Below are 14654 nucleotides of genomic sequence, written 5' to 3' on the forward strand. Positions count from 1 at the left end.
ATATATATATATATATATATATATATATATAAAGGATACATGTTGTACTAGGTTGTAGTAGAAACTTACTTTCATAGTTCCGAAAAGAATGGTCAAGAGGGAGAAGACAACGTGCGAGACAGCTAACACGAAGATGAATATATGAAGTTCGTGCACAGCTGAAAGTGTCATTAATGGAGCCTTGCCCTGAATTTCGCACCCAAAAAAAAGTCCAAATAGTCAATTCTACAATATGAAAAAACAATTATTTTGGGTGTTTTTTTAATCCTATATTCCTATGCACGTTCTTGATTAGAACACTCTGTAATCTTTTTTTTTTTTTGCAACTTAGAGCCTCGAATTCGGAATGGGATAGACGCTTTACATCTTCGTTTCACCGGTTGAGCTATCCAGGTTGGATAACACTCGGTAATCTTTTTAGGAAGAGGACGGTAAAGGCAAGGGAATAGAGACCTTGGCGGAGCAGTAGCCGGCGGCGGCGGAATCTCCGGCGAGGAGATGACGGCCGGTGAGATGGGAAGCTTGAGAGAGGAAAAGGGTCTGAAAATGGGACGCGTCTTTGAGGGAGTTGTCGTCTTTGGGTTTCTTGCAAGGCAAGAACTTCGTACTTAGTTCCTTCGAGATGCAAATCTTCTCAATCTTCCCTTGGAACACTGACAGCAGCAGCGATATGAAACCCAGAAGCATAAGCTCTGACACACACACGGTTTCATGTATTCCTTGTCAGAAATGGATTTTTGTAATCAACGATTGCATATACATATAGATATATATACACAGAAGAACCCATTTGTACCCATTTGTGTATACTCAATGGAAATGTTCAAAATAACTCACCTTCTTTGATTTTCTGCAGTGCCCCGAAAAGCTGCTTCTGGTTCTTCCTCTGGAATCTCTGTTTATCATAACCAATAACTTTGTCATACGTACAAAACTATATATACATACGTACGTACGCAAGCATGTATATGATTAAGATCGTATCTGTATCGACGGATACATACTTTTCCGGCTTGGTGGAGGATACGCTCGACGGCGAAAGATATGGCGACAATGACTGAGCAGACCACGGCGACAACCCACGTCGGTGTGTATTCCAAGTTCGTTCCTCCTTCCGCCATTGTTTCCGGTCGTGACTTCTTCTCTCTATTCCTTTTTTTTTTCAGATTCTTGGCAATGGAATCTGAAATAAATCAGAGATCTCTTATTGCAATGAAAAAAACTCGGTCGTATCTTTATATAAAAACCTCCATGCAGGTCTCACTTGGTGCAGCTTATATATATATGTGTGTGCGCGTGTATATATTACTGCGTATGTATGGGTTATTATAATATATAAAAGTGTGAATATGTCTGCACGACAGACAGACGAGTTTTTTTTTTTTTTTTTTTTTTTTTTTTAAAAATGGACAAATACTAGTTGGATATTTAGATAATATTTGACCATTTCCAGACACAACTCAGCTTCTTCGGTTATATAACCAAAAAAACCAATCATAGACAAAGTAATAAAAAGGCGCATGCATTTACGAAATTATTGTTTGACGATGTTTGTACCTAACGGATAATACAATAATGATAAAGACAGTGTTCATTCAAAAGCTAATCGTACCGCGTAAACTTTTTATACAAGTAATCACAAGTCAACCGAATTTCATGTTTGCAGGAACAGTAAACGGTAGATATCATTTTGTAAGGGTAAATACCTCGAGCAGTGTTCATCTGTGGATTCGGTTGGACGCGTTCCACGTGTATTTCGTGATCACACTTGGGTTTCAATGGATGATGATGATGATGACCATTGATGATGATGACCATTGATGATGATCATTGTTACAAAAACCGATTGATCAAATCCCTCTCTGAATGATTCAACAACTATGGAAGGAAGGAAGCACCGTATCAAGAACAAGAAACATGGACTCTGTCTCCTTGGGTTCTTGCATTTACATCTTACAGCAAGTATCTCAGCAAATATAAGTACAACATCATCTCCATTGCTACAACATGTTGCAGTATCTAAAATTCTCGAGGTTTTTAGGGACAGGGACAGGAACCAAGACCTCATAGATTCTCTCCAGAAGAAACCTTGTCCAGCCCATCTTCACTTCCTCCGACCAATGAACCAGAAGATGGATGATCAAACTGACCTTTCAATAAAAATGCAGGGTTTGTCTCGTGGTAGGAAGAGTTCAGACCCGATTCCAGTATCGGAGGCACCATTACCATATCCGCTGAGACCCGTGGCTTCTTCGATGACCTCTCTTCACCTCTAGGGCTCTCACGGGTAGAACCATAATCGAACCCTGAGTCTGGTGTCAATGGCTCACGGTACGACGATAGAGACTCGTCAAGTGAAAGACTCTTCTCTTGCCCACATTCCTTACCCGACTTATCTTGGATTGGAGACTCGGAGGTCGGTGCAGGAGTTGAAGGATCATTGTTATTATCTCTCTCTGGGAAGTTATCACTTGTCCCTGGAGCTGAGGTTTCGCCCAGAACTCCATTGACTCGCTGTTGTTCTTCAATTATCTTCTTCAGGTACTTCCCCTGTGCTTCTATCCGTAGTTGCAGTTGTCTTTGTACCTGAAAAAAGCACCAAAGGAACTCAAAAGATGATGATATCGCTCCGGTGAAAATACAATCCGCTCTTTTTCGACAGATCTACTGAAAGGAGAATGGTCAAACACACTTCTAGCTGCTCATGCAACCGTTTCTGAACCTCCATCTGCAGCTTGAGAGCTTCAGTTATCTGCCTGGAATTGAATTGAAACATAAGCATCCCACTCATCTTTTAAATTGAAACACCATTGCAGTGGCATAACAAAAGAACTCAGCAATGAGGTTTCGCTTACGATGAACCATCTAAACCAGAGAGCGTATCTACAGATTCTTTCTTATCCGTTCTTTTCCCTGCCATTATTTTTAAAAAAACGTAACAACTTCAGATCCAATGGATGACTCACTCCAGGACCATAATGACAACATGAATGAAACACAAATTTTCCCTCACCTTCAGATGAGGAATCTGGCAGATACTTTGCCAAGCGGTATTTCTGAGACATCCAAGAAACACGTTTGCAGATTAAGGGAAGATATCATATGAATACGACACATATACAGGTAAGAGAAACAAGAAAGATGGAGAAAAGTCAAGGAGGCCAAACCCACACATGTCTCATACCTGTAAGTGACTCTTAACATGATATATCGTTAATCCTTGTACACCCATTACTCTGAGCACGCCTTTAGGTGTAGCTCCTTTATAAAATGAAAGGAAAGAAGAAACGTATTCAGCATCCCAATCAAGCAATGCCTTATACTAACCAAACTCCTAATGACAAACAACATATTTAGGTGCAACTGAAAGGTTCGAACTCGAGGCTTTAGTCGGGATTCTTGAGTTAAAATACCGAAGAATTGCAAAGGGAAAAGGGAAAAAATATCGACTTTTGCAAAGAATAGGAATTTCGAAAGATTGAGACTTATGGAAACTCACTATCAGGGCCACCAAGTTGTGCTACGGCATCGACGAACCGTTCATGAAGCTCATGTGTCCAACGCAAACGTTGTTTGGACGCAAGACTAGGATTGCTATTGACATTGTTTCCCCCGTTGATGGGTTCCATCAGGCTGGCTTAGATCTAAACGGTGGCAAGCTAGATTAGCATTCAGAACATTGCCCGTCTGTAAAGGGATGGATACATGCGCAAATACAATGATGAAGACAGAAAGAATAGATCAAGGAAAGACAATTTCTTCGCCATATAATTAACAAATTAAAGGAGTGAAAGGTAACGTAACGGGTTGAATGAAATAGAAAAATACACACCTAGAGATAAAATCATCCGAGATGCATAGATCTGAAGATGCTTCTGTGCTGAAATCCCTTGCCAACTCACATGCAACTATCCGACAGATTCTCAAACTCGGCCAATCTAAGACCAAAACAGAACTAGACGGACAATATGAGTCTGCTTCTGCTAAGGAAGCAGCTTTGGAGAACAAAGCAGATCGCTCATCGCTAAACGAAATGCACTCGGGAAAATCTTGAGCTCCGATGTCTCTGTCGGCATACCCAGAAAATTGAAATGGCGCAGAGGAAGGTAGAATAATTACCTCGAATTGGCAACAATGACTCCCGACCCGTTTTATCCTGTCGCGAGAAAATAGAGAGGAGCGAGTCACGCACAGGGGGGGGGAGAGAGAGAGAGAGAAAGGGATGGGCAGAGAGAGTGGACAGACGACAAGGGAAGAGAGAGGGGTGCCTGAATTCCGGCGGTGGATTGCAGAGGCGGAGCAAGCAGCGGAGTCAACGGAGGAAGATGAAGACGACAAATTGGAACCCTAGGAATCACACGTGCTATCTGTGTACGCCCGGCGTCACATTGAGCCAAAACCATGCAATCATACATACATGCCATGGCTATAGTATAAAGTATAAACCATGGATTGGCTAGTGATTCCTAAATTAATGTACTAACATTATTCTTTTCATAACATACACCAACTAAAATTTATTTTGGTACTGAATAAATAGTTTTATAACTTTATCCCCATAACCATGAAAACCAAATTATTTTTTCTGTATTGTTACACGGACGGTCATCCATTCTAAATTTAAATTTAATATGAGAAAATATATTATTTTAAAAACTAATACTTGGAACCTGTCATGGAGAAGTACCTAAGAAGAGCCCATATGGAAGATCAGGCCCAATATCAAGCCCAATATCGTTGGTGTTTCGTTTTGTTCCATTCATTATTTTCTAGTTTTATTAACTTCTTCTCTCATCAATTTTTATTTTATAATATACTCACCTCGAAATCTGAGACTGTTAACTGTTTGGTTTAAGTAATTAAGAATTTTGGAAGAGTAATTAAATGATGGTTAAGCCAAAATACATTGATAATTCTAGTGATTAGTAAATGATGGTCCATTTAAGTCATTTCATTATATTTCATAAGCTTTTGTTTTTTAGGCAGAACAATATCCATAAAAAAACATATATCAAATCATCTGTAATATTAAAAAAAAAAGTAGCTCGATATATTGGACCATGACATTTTGTTAATTAGTTTATTTTTCACAATCTATATATCATAAGATATAAAAACTCGTTTTCAACACAAATAAATACATTTTTGGGTTCATAATCAAAACAAGAATCCTAATTTCGTAAGAATTTATTTATTTCTTAATGATGCTTCCACCTGAAATTGATGTGCATATACTCTTGTAAACCTTGGGATAAAAAAAAAAGAAAAAATAATTTATTTTTAAAAAAATCATCATTAAAAATCTCCATAGAAAAAAATGGCTAATTTAGTCATCATACCGTGACATTTTTCTCTTGAAATGATGGTAAGAATATAAAAAAGATTTTGCTAAAAAAATGTATAGTATTTTTTGTGAGAACAAAAATAAAATAAACGAGGGTCTTCTAGAAGGATAGCGACAGAAGCCCCAACGGGAGGAGATAAGGCATGCGGCCCACTAGGTATGAACACATGAATTCACCAAAAAAAAAAAAAGGAAGTATGAATACAGGATGTCGATAATCTTCTAGAAGACAACTCTCTCTCTCTCTCTCTCTCTCTCTCTCTCTCTCTCTCTCGTTTCAGATTACTATCACTTGTATCTTTTGTTCGTTTTGTAACGACTGCATGGGATTTGCATGTTATTTTATGGAATCCATAATCATGTTTTATATATTGAATTTCCATATTTTTCTTGCATTTTCCTATTTTTTTTAATGATAATCAATAAACATATCAAGATTGATTGATAAGATATGCGACCAAATAACAATATATATCGAATGAAGTTTTCTCATGTATTTAAGACCGAATGAATGGATCGCAACCGTTTCCCGTTTCTTATTAAATGTTTGAGATGCCACACATTTGATTTGACCATATACTTTGACAATTTATTTATAATCAAGAAATTCACTATGTTTTTAAAAAAAAATCAGAAAAACTCATGTAAATATTTTTCGCAAATTAAAGATTTGAATCGGAATTGAAAAAGAATTTTTTTTATCATTTATAATAATAAAATATACTCAATTTTAAGTACAATTTAGATAGATGATATTGTTTTTATTAAATTGATAGTTGATAATTTTTTATAACAAATTTAAAGTGAAAAACTGATTTTAAACAATTTATATAGTTTAGGGTTTTTTTCTTCCAAATTAATAGTTGATAGTTTTTTATAAGTAATTTTAAGTAGAAGGTTTTTTTGTGTGTAAATGTGAAAGTTGAAGATTATTTTTAGGTTTGTCCCAATATTTTTCTCAAATTAAAGATTCGAATCTGAATGGAAAAAGAATTTTTTTTTATTATTTATTATCAGTTTAGCTATATGATCTTAGAGACATACTTGACAAGTTGGCGTTCGATAACTCTACAATGTCAAATTAAAAAGTGTTCCGAATATATAAATATTATGATATGTATTATGTTCTATTTTTTGGTAACGGTATTATGTTCCATTTCTTTGTAAGATTAGAATACTCTTACAATATATTTATTAAATACGATCTTCTTTATATCTAATTATATATATATATATGGACTCTAAAAAGTATAAAAATCAATGATCGTTTCCTTTATATTTAAGCAATCTTGATGCCTTTCTCTCGTCGGTCGTTAATAATTCTCTGTAGGCGAAAAAATCAAAGAAAAAAAAATTAAAATAGAAGAGAGGGAAAATATAAAGTTAGTTTATATATATATAAAAAAAATTATAAAGTTAGAAGATAGGGATTGGACGAAATGGGCCATCGAGTAATTAATACACGCTTTCTAGTCTATATATAATATTATTGTGAATTTTTTTACATATATTATATACGGATATTTTCTACAAAAATGAGATTTATTTTATTTTACAAGGCGAAAGGAAGGAGACATACATCCTGTGGACATCTGAGTGTGCATGGACACGTGTCATGTGCTTGATAGGAAGAAGATAACGTAAGGCTGTTCCGTCATATATTATTGATTGTCCTTGTATAGACCAACATCATAAACTATATTGTTTCAAAATTTACTGTTAAATTATTTGATTTTTTTTGTTGGTAAAGGTTAATTTTGAAATCAGTTTTGTGTATTTTGTCAAGAAGAAAGCATTTCTTTTCTCTTCACATTGTAAAACAGAAGTCTGCATACACAGTTAAACAGTTTATGTCATTGTATATATATGAATAAAACCTAGTAGTTTTGATCATTTTCATTCTGGATTTTATATGAATTTTTCTTATATTTCACAAAAATTATATCTATTTATTTTTGTATCGAATTTTTATAATAGGTTAAATTGTAGAAAAATTATGCGCACGAATAAATGAATGGGACAAGTAGACCGTTTATGGGTAATTCGTGCAACTAGACCGTTTTTTTATGGTAATAAATGCATGGGACAAGACAAACTATCTGTATTATCTTTAATCATGTGATTAATAATCTGAAATTTGTGCGGATATTTGCACGTCAAAAGAAAAAAGAGAGAACAATCTGAATTGGTTATTGAATTTTATGCGGACTATTTAATACAATATGTAAATATTTGACCTTTACAATAATTTTGTTGTAGATATTTGCACGAACGTTAAATATCCGTAAAAAAAAAAAATAAAAGAGGGGAGGGTGCGTAAATATTTTGCGGAAGCAGTTTGTTTTTGGCGGGATTTTTCACAGAGGCCATATACATATATATATATATATATATATATATATATGTATATGCATATTTTCGACCACCTCTTCAACTGTGTATCCATTGAAATCACACAGCTCTCGTCAATTTTTGTTTTGAATATTTCTGGGTTTTGTAGCTAAACCAATGATTTAGTAGATCAGATTATATATATCTTCGTCGAGAGAGGAAAATAGATAGGAGATGCGAAGAAGAAGATGACAGGGGAAATTCGCGGAGGATATTTCCAGATGTGTCGGAATCTGATTCCCGGTTTACCAGATGACTTGGCCATGGAGTGCTTGGTTAGGGTTCCTTACAGGTTTCACTCCGCCATGAAATCCGTCTGCCACTCATGGCGGACCTTGCTCTCTCTCACGTCGTTTTACCGGGAGCGGCGGGGGTGCGGCAAATCTGAGCCTCTTCTATGCCTCGTTCGATCGCTGGCACCGCCGCCGGAACCGGTGATCGACGAGGACGAGAAGAAAACGGAGACCGGCGAGTGGCAGGAGCCGCGCGTGTGCGGCGCACCCCGATACGGGCTGAGCGTGTACAACGCGGCGGCGAACACGTGGCACCGAATCGCGCTCCCCCAGCCGATTTGCGCTTCGGCACGCCGGAAAAGTGCTGCTTATCGGCGGGTGGGACCCGGAGACGCTGCAGCCTGTGAGGGACGTGTTTGTCCTCGACTTCGCCGGCGAGGGAAGTGGCCGGAGGTGGCGGCGAGGGGCGTCGATGGCGGTGGCTCGGTCGTTCTTCGCCTGCGCCGCGGCCGGTCCGGCGAAGGTGTTCGTCGCCGGAGGACACGACGACCAGAAGAACGCCCTCAGATCGGCGGAGATGTACGATGTGGAAAAGGACGAGTGGATGACGCTTCCTCCCATGGAGGAAGAAAGGGACGAATGCCATGGATTTGCCATGGCGGCGGATCCAGGGTTTTGCGTGCTGAGCGGTTACAGGACGGAGACTCAAGGCCAATTCCGATCCGACGCCGAAGTTTACGATCCAGATTCGGATTCCTGGACTAGAATCGAAAACGCCTGGCCGTTTCCCGACACAAGTCCGAGAGGCCGAATCGCCGTCCCGGGTGAACGGAGGCTATGGTGCTTCGCTGGAGAGAGTCAGCTTCGATGGGAAGCCGAGGACGATTCGAAGAAACGGAAGCTGGCGGTGGAGACGATCCAGCTTCCGATGGCGGCAACGTCAGTATTCGCCGCAAGTTTGGCAGAAGGAAGCGGAGATGGAGCGGTGGTGATGGTGGGGGGAGGAGCATGCGAAGAGGAAGGGACGACGACGACGATGATGATGGAGGGAGGAAAATGGAGCCATGTTGATACGCCGTTCGGGTTTTCGAGTCTTCCGTTCTCTCATTCCTCAATCTGCCTGTGAGAGATTGGAAGCCAGCGTGGCATTTTTTTTGTCGTCTTGTGGATCCCGTGATACGGGATAAAGACAACACCCGGAAACTTTTCAAGAAACCCCGATTTTCCGGATAAATATAAGATTGGAATTGAGAAAGCGGAATCCTTAATTGTATTTTGTAACATTTCTCTTATATTTCATTTTTTAATTATTTATTTCTCCATTCCAATAGTTTTTATTCAATTTTATAAAAACGATTTAATTTTATAATAATGTCTTTAAAATATATGAATCACTAAAAAAATTATTAATCAATCTTATTGTATATCTAATATGTCTTTCATTCACCTTGAAGGTATAATAAACTTTAATATTATAAAAAATGTTCGATAGTAATGATATTAGACCAGATGTTTACAAGTAATGCCTGTCAAAAACATTTCAAATTTCAACGAAAAATCACACTGCCAATTTTCAGTTCACACTTTAAAAAAACTATATTATACAAACCTTTACAAAAAAACAATTGGGCTCCCATGAGAACAATCATGTATTGCAATACTGGTACTTTATGAATGATAGGGGGCGAGATATTACGTGATACGAGATTGACAATAACTAGATGTAGTTGCTATTTTTTTTGTGAGATTTTGCAAATACGAATATAGAATCCAAATTTTCTTTTGGACTGTAAAATGGAGTTCTACTCCAGGTGTTTTCTCTTTTGAGAGAATGTAAATATTTATTCATTTATATATTTATCTTTTACCAAAAAAAATGTCATAAATATTTTGGATGAAAAATCTTGTTCGAATGGAGCCAATACACTGCCAGAATCTACTTGTTCTGAGGATCCAACCTCTTTTTTTTTTTTTTTTTTTTTTTTTTTTATCTCATTGATGTTTCATTTCAACATTGAGGAAAAAAGCAGCAAAAAAATCCCTCAAAGCCTTGGGGAAAAAATATTAAAGCAGGCTTAGAATTCTTACAGATCTGTTACCACAAAAAAGGCATAGAAGGGTACTTTGGATTCAACGTGCACAATCTCCAAATTGGGTAAAATTCCAACCATAATTCCGAATAGAAGATCATCAAGTCGCGCAAAAAAAATAAATAAAAAAAGCTCAAAACCCTGATGGGATTCCACTCGCGGCTCTCATCCAACGGCTGAGATTGAGATTTGTCTCTCTCCCTCTCTCGTCCAATGCTTTCGTCTTCGCTTGACAGCGGAGGAGAAATGCACGGCGGTCCCAGGAAAGCTCCGACATCGGAGGAGCTCCGGTCACTCCGGTCTCAGTCCATGCTTAATCACCACAACAAACTGTACGATCTCCAATTGTCGCGATCCCAATAGTGTTTCTCATTTCTCCGACATAGTGATTCTTGACTTCAGGATTCAGCGTTCGTTGTTTTTGTCCACCATGGGTCTTCTCTTCTGTACTTTTCTGGGTTCTAGTTACACCAATTGTACGATCTCCAATTGTTTTTTGCCCATTTGATTGCGCGCCCGTGATACGTACGTACCCTACCGCCTATGATTGTGCCACGCAGAATAGTTGCTGAAATCGTTATTGATCATATCCTCGGTATAATTAAACTCATCCTGCTCTGACATGTTCATCAGCTCCACCACAACCCTGGAAGAGAGTAAAACATGTCAAATAACAAAGCTTGTTCCATATGCACACGCAGCCAATGGAGGAGAAGGACGCCACAAAGAATGTGCTACCGGCGACAGTTCCAACCATGAGAGTGAAGATTTCCAAGTAAATTTATGAAAGACATGAGAATGTGATGAACTCTCGCTTTGGTTGCAAGTTCCATGATCAAAGCAAAAAAGAACTCACTTAAGTTTATCGCAAACCCCAAAAAGGAACTTATTTGAGGGAACCTACAATTGTACAGAGATGTCAGTCACTAAGAACACAAAGAGAGAATATTCTGTGCATAGACTTTGGATAGTCAAAAGGCCAAGGTGGATCAAATTTCTGGAACATTACAAAAGAAATGCATTGTTTGGGTTATGTGACTCGTTTTTCCTTGCCTATGATTCGGTCGATGTTACTAGTTCATCTTTGCAAGAGATCGGAAATCGTTAAGGTTTCACTTCTTTGTAGTTCCACAATATCCAGTGTAAAGTTGTTAGTTACTCATCTTTGGCTTGCTGATCAAACCATTAATTCCGGGTCTCCTATTGTTGCTTCTTCTTGGAAACGAGTATATTGTCTGGGAGCCGTTATCAACTAGAAGTCCTCGAGTTTCTCGTGTCTGGATACTGGATAGGTCGTCTGAAACATAATACAAAGTGAATGTTAGAATTGGGAGCTCTCTCGGCATTGTTTCGTCCAGAAAATGTAGCTTCGGCGCACGTTGTGACGTCGTCTTTGCAGTGCATGTTCGTCCTGCTAAAGCTGATCCTGCGGAAGGGTCACAAGTCGGCATAGTTTCTTGGATGGATGACTTTGGTGCTTTGGGTGCGCACAATCTAAGGCTTTGAATTGCCTCCTCATCTCGATCGAGCATGACCCATAAGAGTTTGAGTGGGCGTAGTGAAGCCATGGCGAAAGAGATTGGTCCATTTCAAGTCTCTTCGACATTTAGACAAAAAAAAATGTCTCTTTGACACAGAAAGTGGAATATGGAAATTGGTTTCTCTGTTTACAAATCCGAATCCCTCGCACATTCGCAACGGGTAATGGGCCTAAAGATCGAGCCCATATTCACTCGTTAATGGGCTGGGCTTCAGTTTTTGGTTAATTAATTAATTGATTTAAGATTAATTGCCTAATTAGAAAAGCTAGAAAAACCTACCGTTTCCAGGGACATGACCGTTGCGCTTTCTGACCAAAACGGCTAGTTTTCTGAATCCCCCGTCTTGTCTCTGCTTCTTCGACCTTCTTCTTCTTCTTCCCTCTCTCTCTCTCTCTCTCTCTCTGTGAAGTTCCAAATACTCTTCGATCCGATTTGAACCCCCTAACAGATTTGACGAAACTCCGGCCACTTGCCTCTCCTGGATTCTCCGGCCATTTCGTAGATCCGGGAAGAGATTCTGAAGAAATTCGATTCAAATGGAGGCGAAAGCTGGCGGATCTATGACAGAACAACCGTCGACACCCGCGATTCCGGCAGCGCCGCCGGCTCCTCCCCCTTCAACACGGAGGCCGAGGGTGAGGGAGGTCAGTTCGCGGTTTATGTCTCCGGTCTCTTCATCTTCCTCTTCCTCCGCCGGAGATCTCCACCTGTTGACTTCAAATTCTCCCAAGCACCACCATAACCAGCGGTCGATTTCGGCTCAGAGGCCGAGACGGCAGTTGAAGATGGGCGACGGCGACGAGAACCGCCCCTCCGAGACAGCGCGTAGCCTCGACTCGCCGTTTCCGGTGCTTCACTCCCATCAACACGGAGTGAAGCCGCTCAAGGAGAATAGTCAGCGTCTCGACACCCCAACCCCAACGGTGGTTCCACCTTCCAGATCGCGGCTGAGCCAACAGCGGCTGGCCACGGCCTCTGCCGCGACCAGGCTTCTGCAATCAAGCGGTATTTCCTTATCCACCTCTAAAGAGAAAGACGGCGACAGAGAAAATTCCAAAGCCTCTTCAGATCCCTCTGATCTTTTGCCGACAAAATCCTGTCGAAATCACACAAAGTTCTTAAGCAATTCCAGTGCATCGCCTCTGTATAGATCTCTAACTTCTCCATTATCAAGCTGTGATGATTCATCTCTCTTCCGAGACATTAAGGGGGGCGAAAGGACTTCGTTGTCTCTGAAGAACAGCGTGGGCTTGTCATTGCCTCCGGTGCCTCCCAATTCAAAGCTGCAGGCGGAGAGCAAGAAGCCGAGGAAGGTTTCAGGACAGGTGGAGGAAGTTCATTCTCTGAAATTACTACACAACCGTTACATGCAGTGGATGTTTGTCAATGCAAAGGCAGACATCAAAATGCAAGCTCAGAAAACACAGGCCGAGGTAGGTGTATGTGTCTTGAATCTATACTCTGTCAACACCCATTGTCGATTTGTCATTATGTTTGTCGGTGGAGATAGAGGTGTTGCATTACATTCTAAGCATTCTTAATCTGCCAATGGAGGACACTGTTTCTTTGTAGCAAACATTATGCAATCTAAGTTTAGCTTTTGGTGAAAATGATTTGCCCATCTAGGTTGGATTAGATCGATTGCAGGATGGATTTTCGAACTGTGAACTGAGGGACGCCCATTAGTGTAAGCTGGATGATGAAGACAATATCCCTTTTGACCTAACCAATCCTTTTTTTTTTTTTTTTTTTTTTTTCAATGCTATATTCCTTTGGTCTTAGGAATGCAGAATTATATGATTCTGTACAGAAGAAACGCATAGAGCTTCAAAGATTGCTGAAAGTCAAAGCACTTCTAGCAATTGTGGAATCTCAAGTAAGCCTCATATCATATAACCTTAGGTTTACATATTTTCTGGTCCATGAACACATGGGGAAAAAATGCATCTTTCATATCATATGCCTGTGGTTACACACTTGAAATCATCATCTTGCCTTTGCTTATATTTTTAAAAGGGCAATAGTTTCTAAACATTTTGTATTGTTGGAATTTTGCAGACACCGTGTTTGGAGGAATGGTCTGCCCTTGCAGAAGAGTATTCATCATCTCTCTCAGAAGTGACTGAAGCTTTGTTGAACGCTTCGTTACGGCTCCCTCTCAGCGGGAATGTCAATGTAATAATATGTTCATCATATCGATTTTTTTTCCCCCCGCGGAACAGAACTTTGCAGTTCCTCTCGACACCTCGCTCTAAAGCACTAAAAAGCTTTCTTTGTTGAATTGAAATCAGATCGGTACAGAAGAGCTAGTAGAAGCACTTGCAGTGGCTACGACGCTGATGGAAGGCATTACACAAAATGTCTGTGGTCTCATGCCAAAGGTTGGTTTAAAATGTAACATAAAAATGTTTTTTTTTTTATTGCAGTTGCAGAGAGACATTGTTATAACAGGAACAACTTCTTTGCTGCAATGCTGCAGGCAGAAGAGATGAAGACTTTGATGTCGGAATTAGCAAGAGTGACAACCGCAGAAAGAGCGTCCATGGAAGAATGCGGAGCTGCACTTCATAAGACACATGCATCACAGGTGCAAAGCCTATATATATATATATATGTTTATATATATACATACACAGATACACATAGTTTACTGAAATGCTCTTTCTGTCTTTTCTGCAGATGGAAGAATGCAGTTTAAGGAGTGAGCTTATACAGCAGAATATGAATAGTATAGCAGTCTGCTGCAACAAAACATAACTCAAAGCGTGGAAGGTAATGACCAAAACTGATTCTTGATGAAATCTTTTGGAGCCATTGAAGCATATTCTTAAGCACATTGAAACTGTGTATATATATATATATATATATATATAAGTGGGAGTGGCTGTTATCATGATTCTCACTTTGTCATAGCATTGTACTTCACGTCTATCTCCTAAACAACAGTAGAATAAGAATAGTGATTTGAAGGATTGATTTTTATTTCGTTTCCTTTTTTTTGAGTATGGGATTTCTAAATTACAAATACAAATTATATAACTTTAACCGATCACAG

At 39.3% G+C, this 14654-nt stretch overlaps 4 protein-coding genes across 10 annotated transcripts in view; 2 read left to right on the plus strand and 2 right to left on the minus strand.

The window, feature by feature from the left end:
• The window catches only part of LOC104827567 (MLO-like protein 15), a 4145-nt gene extending 2303 nt beyond the window's left edge, over positions 1–1842 (minus strand). For both annotated transcript variants that reach the window (XM_010560754.2, XM_010560755.2), the window contains exons 1-5: positions 1707–1842; positions 1005–1183; positions 838–895; positions 454–692; positions 70–186 (exon numbers count right to left, since the gene is read on the minus strand). In XM_010560754.2, the coding sequence (XP_010559056.2) occupies positions 70–186; positions 454–692; positions 838–895; positions 1005–1183; positions 1707–1818 (705 nt within the window). In that variant the 5' untranslated portion in view covers positions 1819–1842. The remainder of the gene's footprint in view (positions 1–69; positions 187–453; positions 693–837; positions 896–1004; positions 1184–1706) is intronic.
• A 58-nt stretch (positions 1843–1900) lies between these two features.
• LOC104827566 (myb family transcription factor PHL7-like) lies at positions 1901–4415 on the minus strand. Of its 6 annotated transcripts, none has more exons than XM_010560749.1 (8): positions 4246–4415; positions 3833–4156; positions 3500–3644; positions 3185–3261; positions 3014–3056; positions 2856–2913; positions 2693–2756; positions 1901–2586 (listed from the first exon to the last, which is right to left on the minus strand). In XM_010560749.1, exons 3-8 carry the CDS (start codon positions 3627–3629, stop codon positions 2065–2067), a joined length of 894 nt encoding a protein of 297 aa, XP_010559051.1. In that variant the 5' UTR covers positions 3630–3644; positions 3833–4156; positions 4246–4415; the 3' UTR covers positions 1901–2064. The 6 variants fall into 6 exon arrangements, with proteins under 6 accessions (XP_010559051.1, XP_019056212.1, XP_019056213.1 ...); XM_019200667.1 differs by having other exon boundaries at positions 3500–3687; XM_019200668.1 differs by lacking the exon at positions 4246–4415 and having other exon boundaries at positions 3833–3938; positions 4120–4162.
• A 3111-nt stretch (positions 4416–7526) lies between these two features.
• Positions 7527–9288, plus strand: LOC104827568 (F-box/kelch-repeat protein SKIP20-like). Its single transcript, XM_010560756.1, is given in 2 exon segments — positions 7527–8306; positions 8308–9288. Coding segments are annotated over 2 exon segments (1170 nt in total). The 5' UTR covers positions 7527–7923; the 3' UTR covers positions 9095–9288.
• A 2630-nt stretch (positions 9289–11918) lies between these two features.
• On the plus strand, positions 11919–14581 carry LOC104827569 (protein ENDOSPERM DEFECTIVE 1). Its single transcript, XM_010560757.1, has 6 exons — positions 11919–13032; positions 13356–13475; positions 13658–13774; positions 13891–13980; positions 14079–14186; positions 14279–14581. Exons 1-6 carry the CDS (start codon positions 12136–12138, stop codon positions 14354–14356), a joined length of 1410 nt encoding a protein of 469 aa, XP_010559059.1. The 5' UTR covers positions 11919–12135; the 3' UTR covers positions 14357–14581.
• Positions 14582–14654: the final 73 nt, after the last annotated feature.

This window comes from Tarenaya hassleriana, unplaced genomic scaffold (assembly GCF_000463585.1).
Source record: "Tarenaya hassleriana unplaced genomic scaffold, ASM46358v1 Cleome52, whole genome shotgun sequence".
Taxonomy (NCBI): Eukaryota; Viridiplantae; Streptophyta; class Magnoliopsida; order Brassicales; family Cleomaceae; genus Tarenaya; species Tarenaya hassleriana.

Excerpts from the sequence above, each read along its gene's own strand:
- LOC104827566 (XM_010560749.1), bottom strand. The coding sequence starts at position 3,629 with ATGGAACCCATCAACGGGGGAAACAATGTCAATAGCAATCCTAGTCTT. Across the intron at positions 3,262-3,499 it reads ACAACTTGGTGGCCCTGATA|GAGCTACACCTAAAGGCGTG; the intron begins GTGAGTTTCCAT and ends CATTTTATAAAG. Across the intron at positions 2,587-2,692 it reads GGTTGCATGAGCAGCTAGAA|GTACAAAGACAACTGCAACT; the intron begins GTGTGTTTGACC and ends TGCTTTTTTCAG.
- LOC104827569 (XM_010560757.1), top strand. The coding sequence starts at position 12,136 with ATGGAGGCGAAAGCTGGCGGATCTATGACAGAACAACCGTCGACACCC. Across the intron at positions 13,033-13,355 it reads CTCAGAAAACACAGGCCGAG|TCAATGCTATATTCCTTTGG; the intron begins GTAGGTGTATGT and ends TTTTTTTTTTTT. Across the intron at positions 13,476-13,657 it reads TAGCAATTGTGGAATCTCAA|ACACCGTGTTTGGAGGAATG; the intron begins GTAAGCCTCATA and ends GGAATTTTGCAG.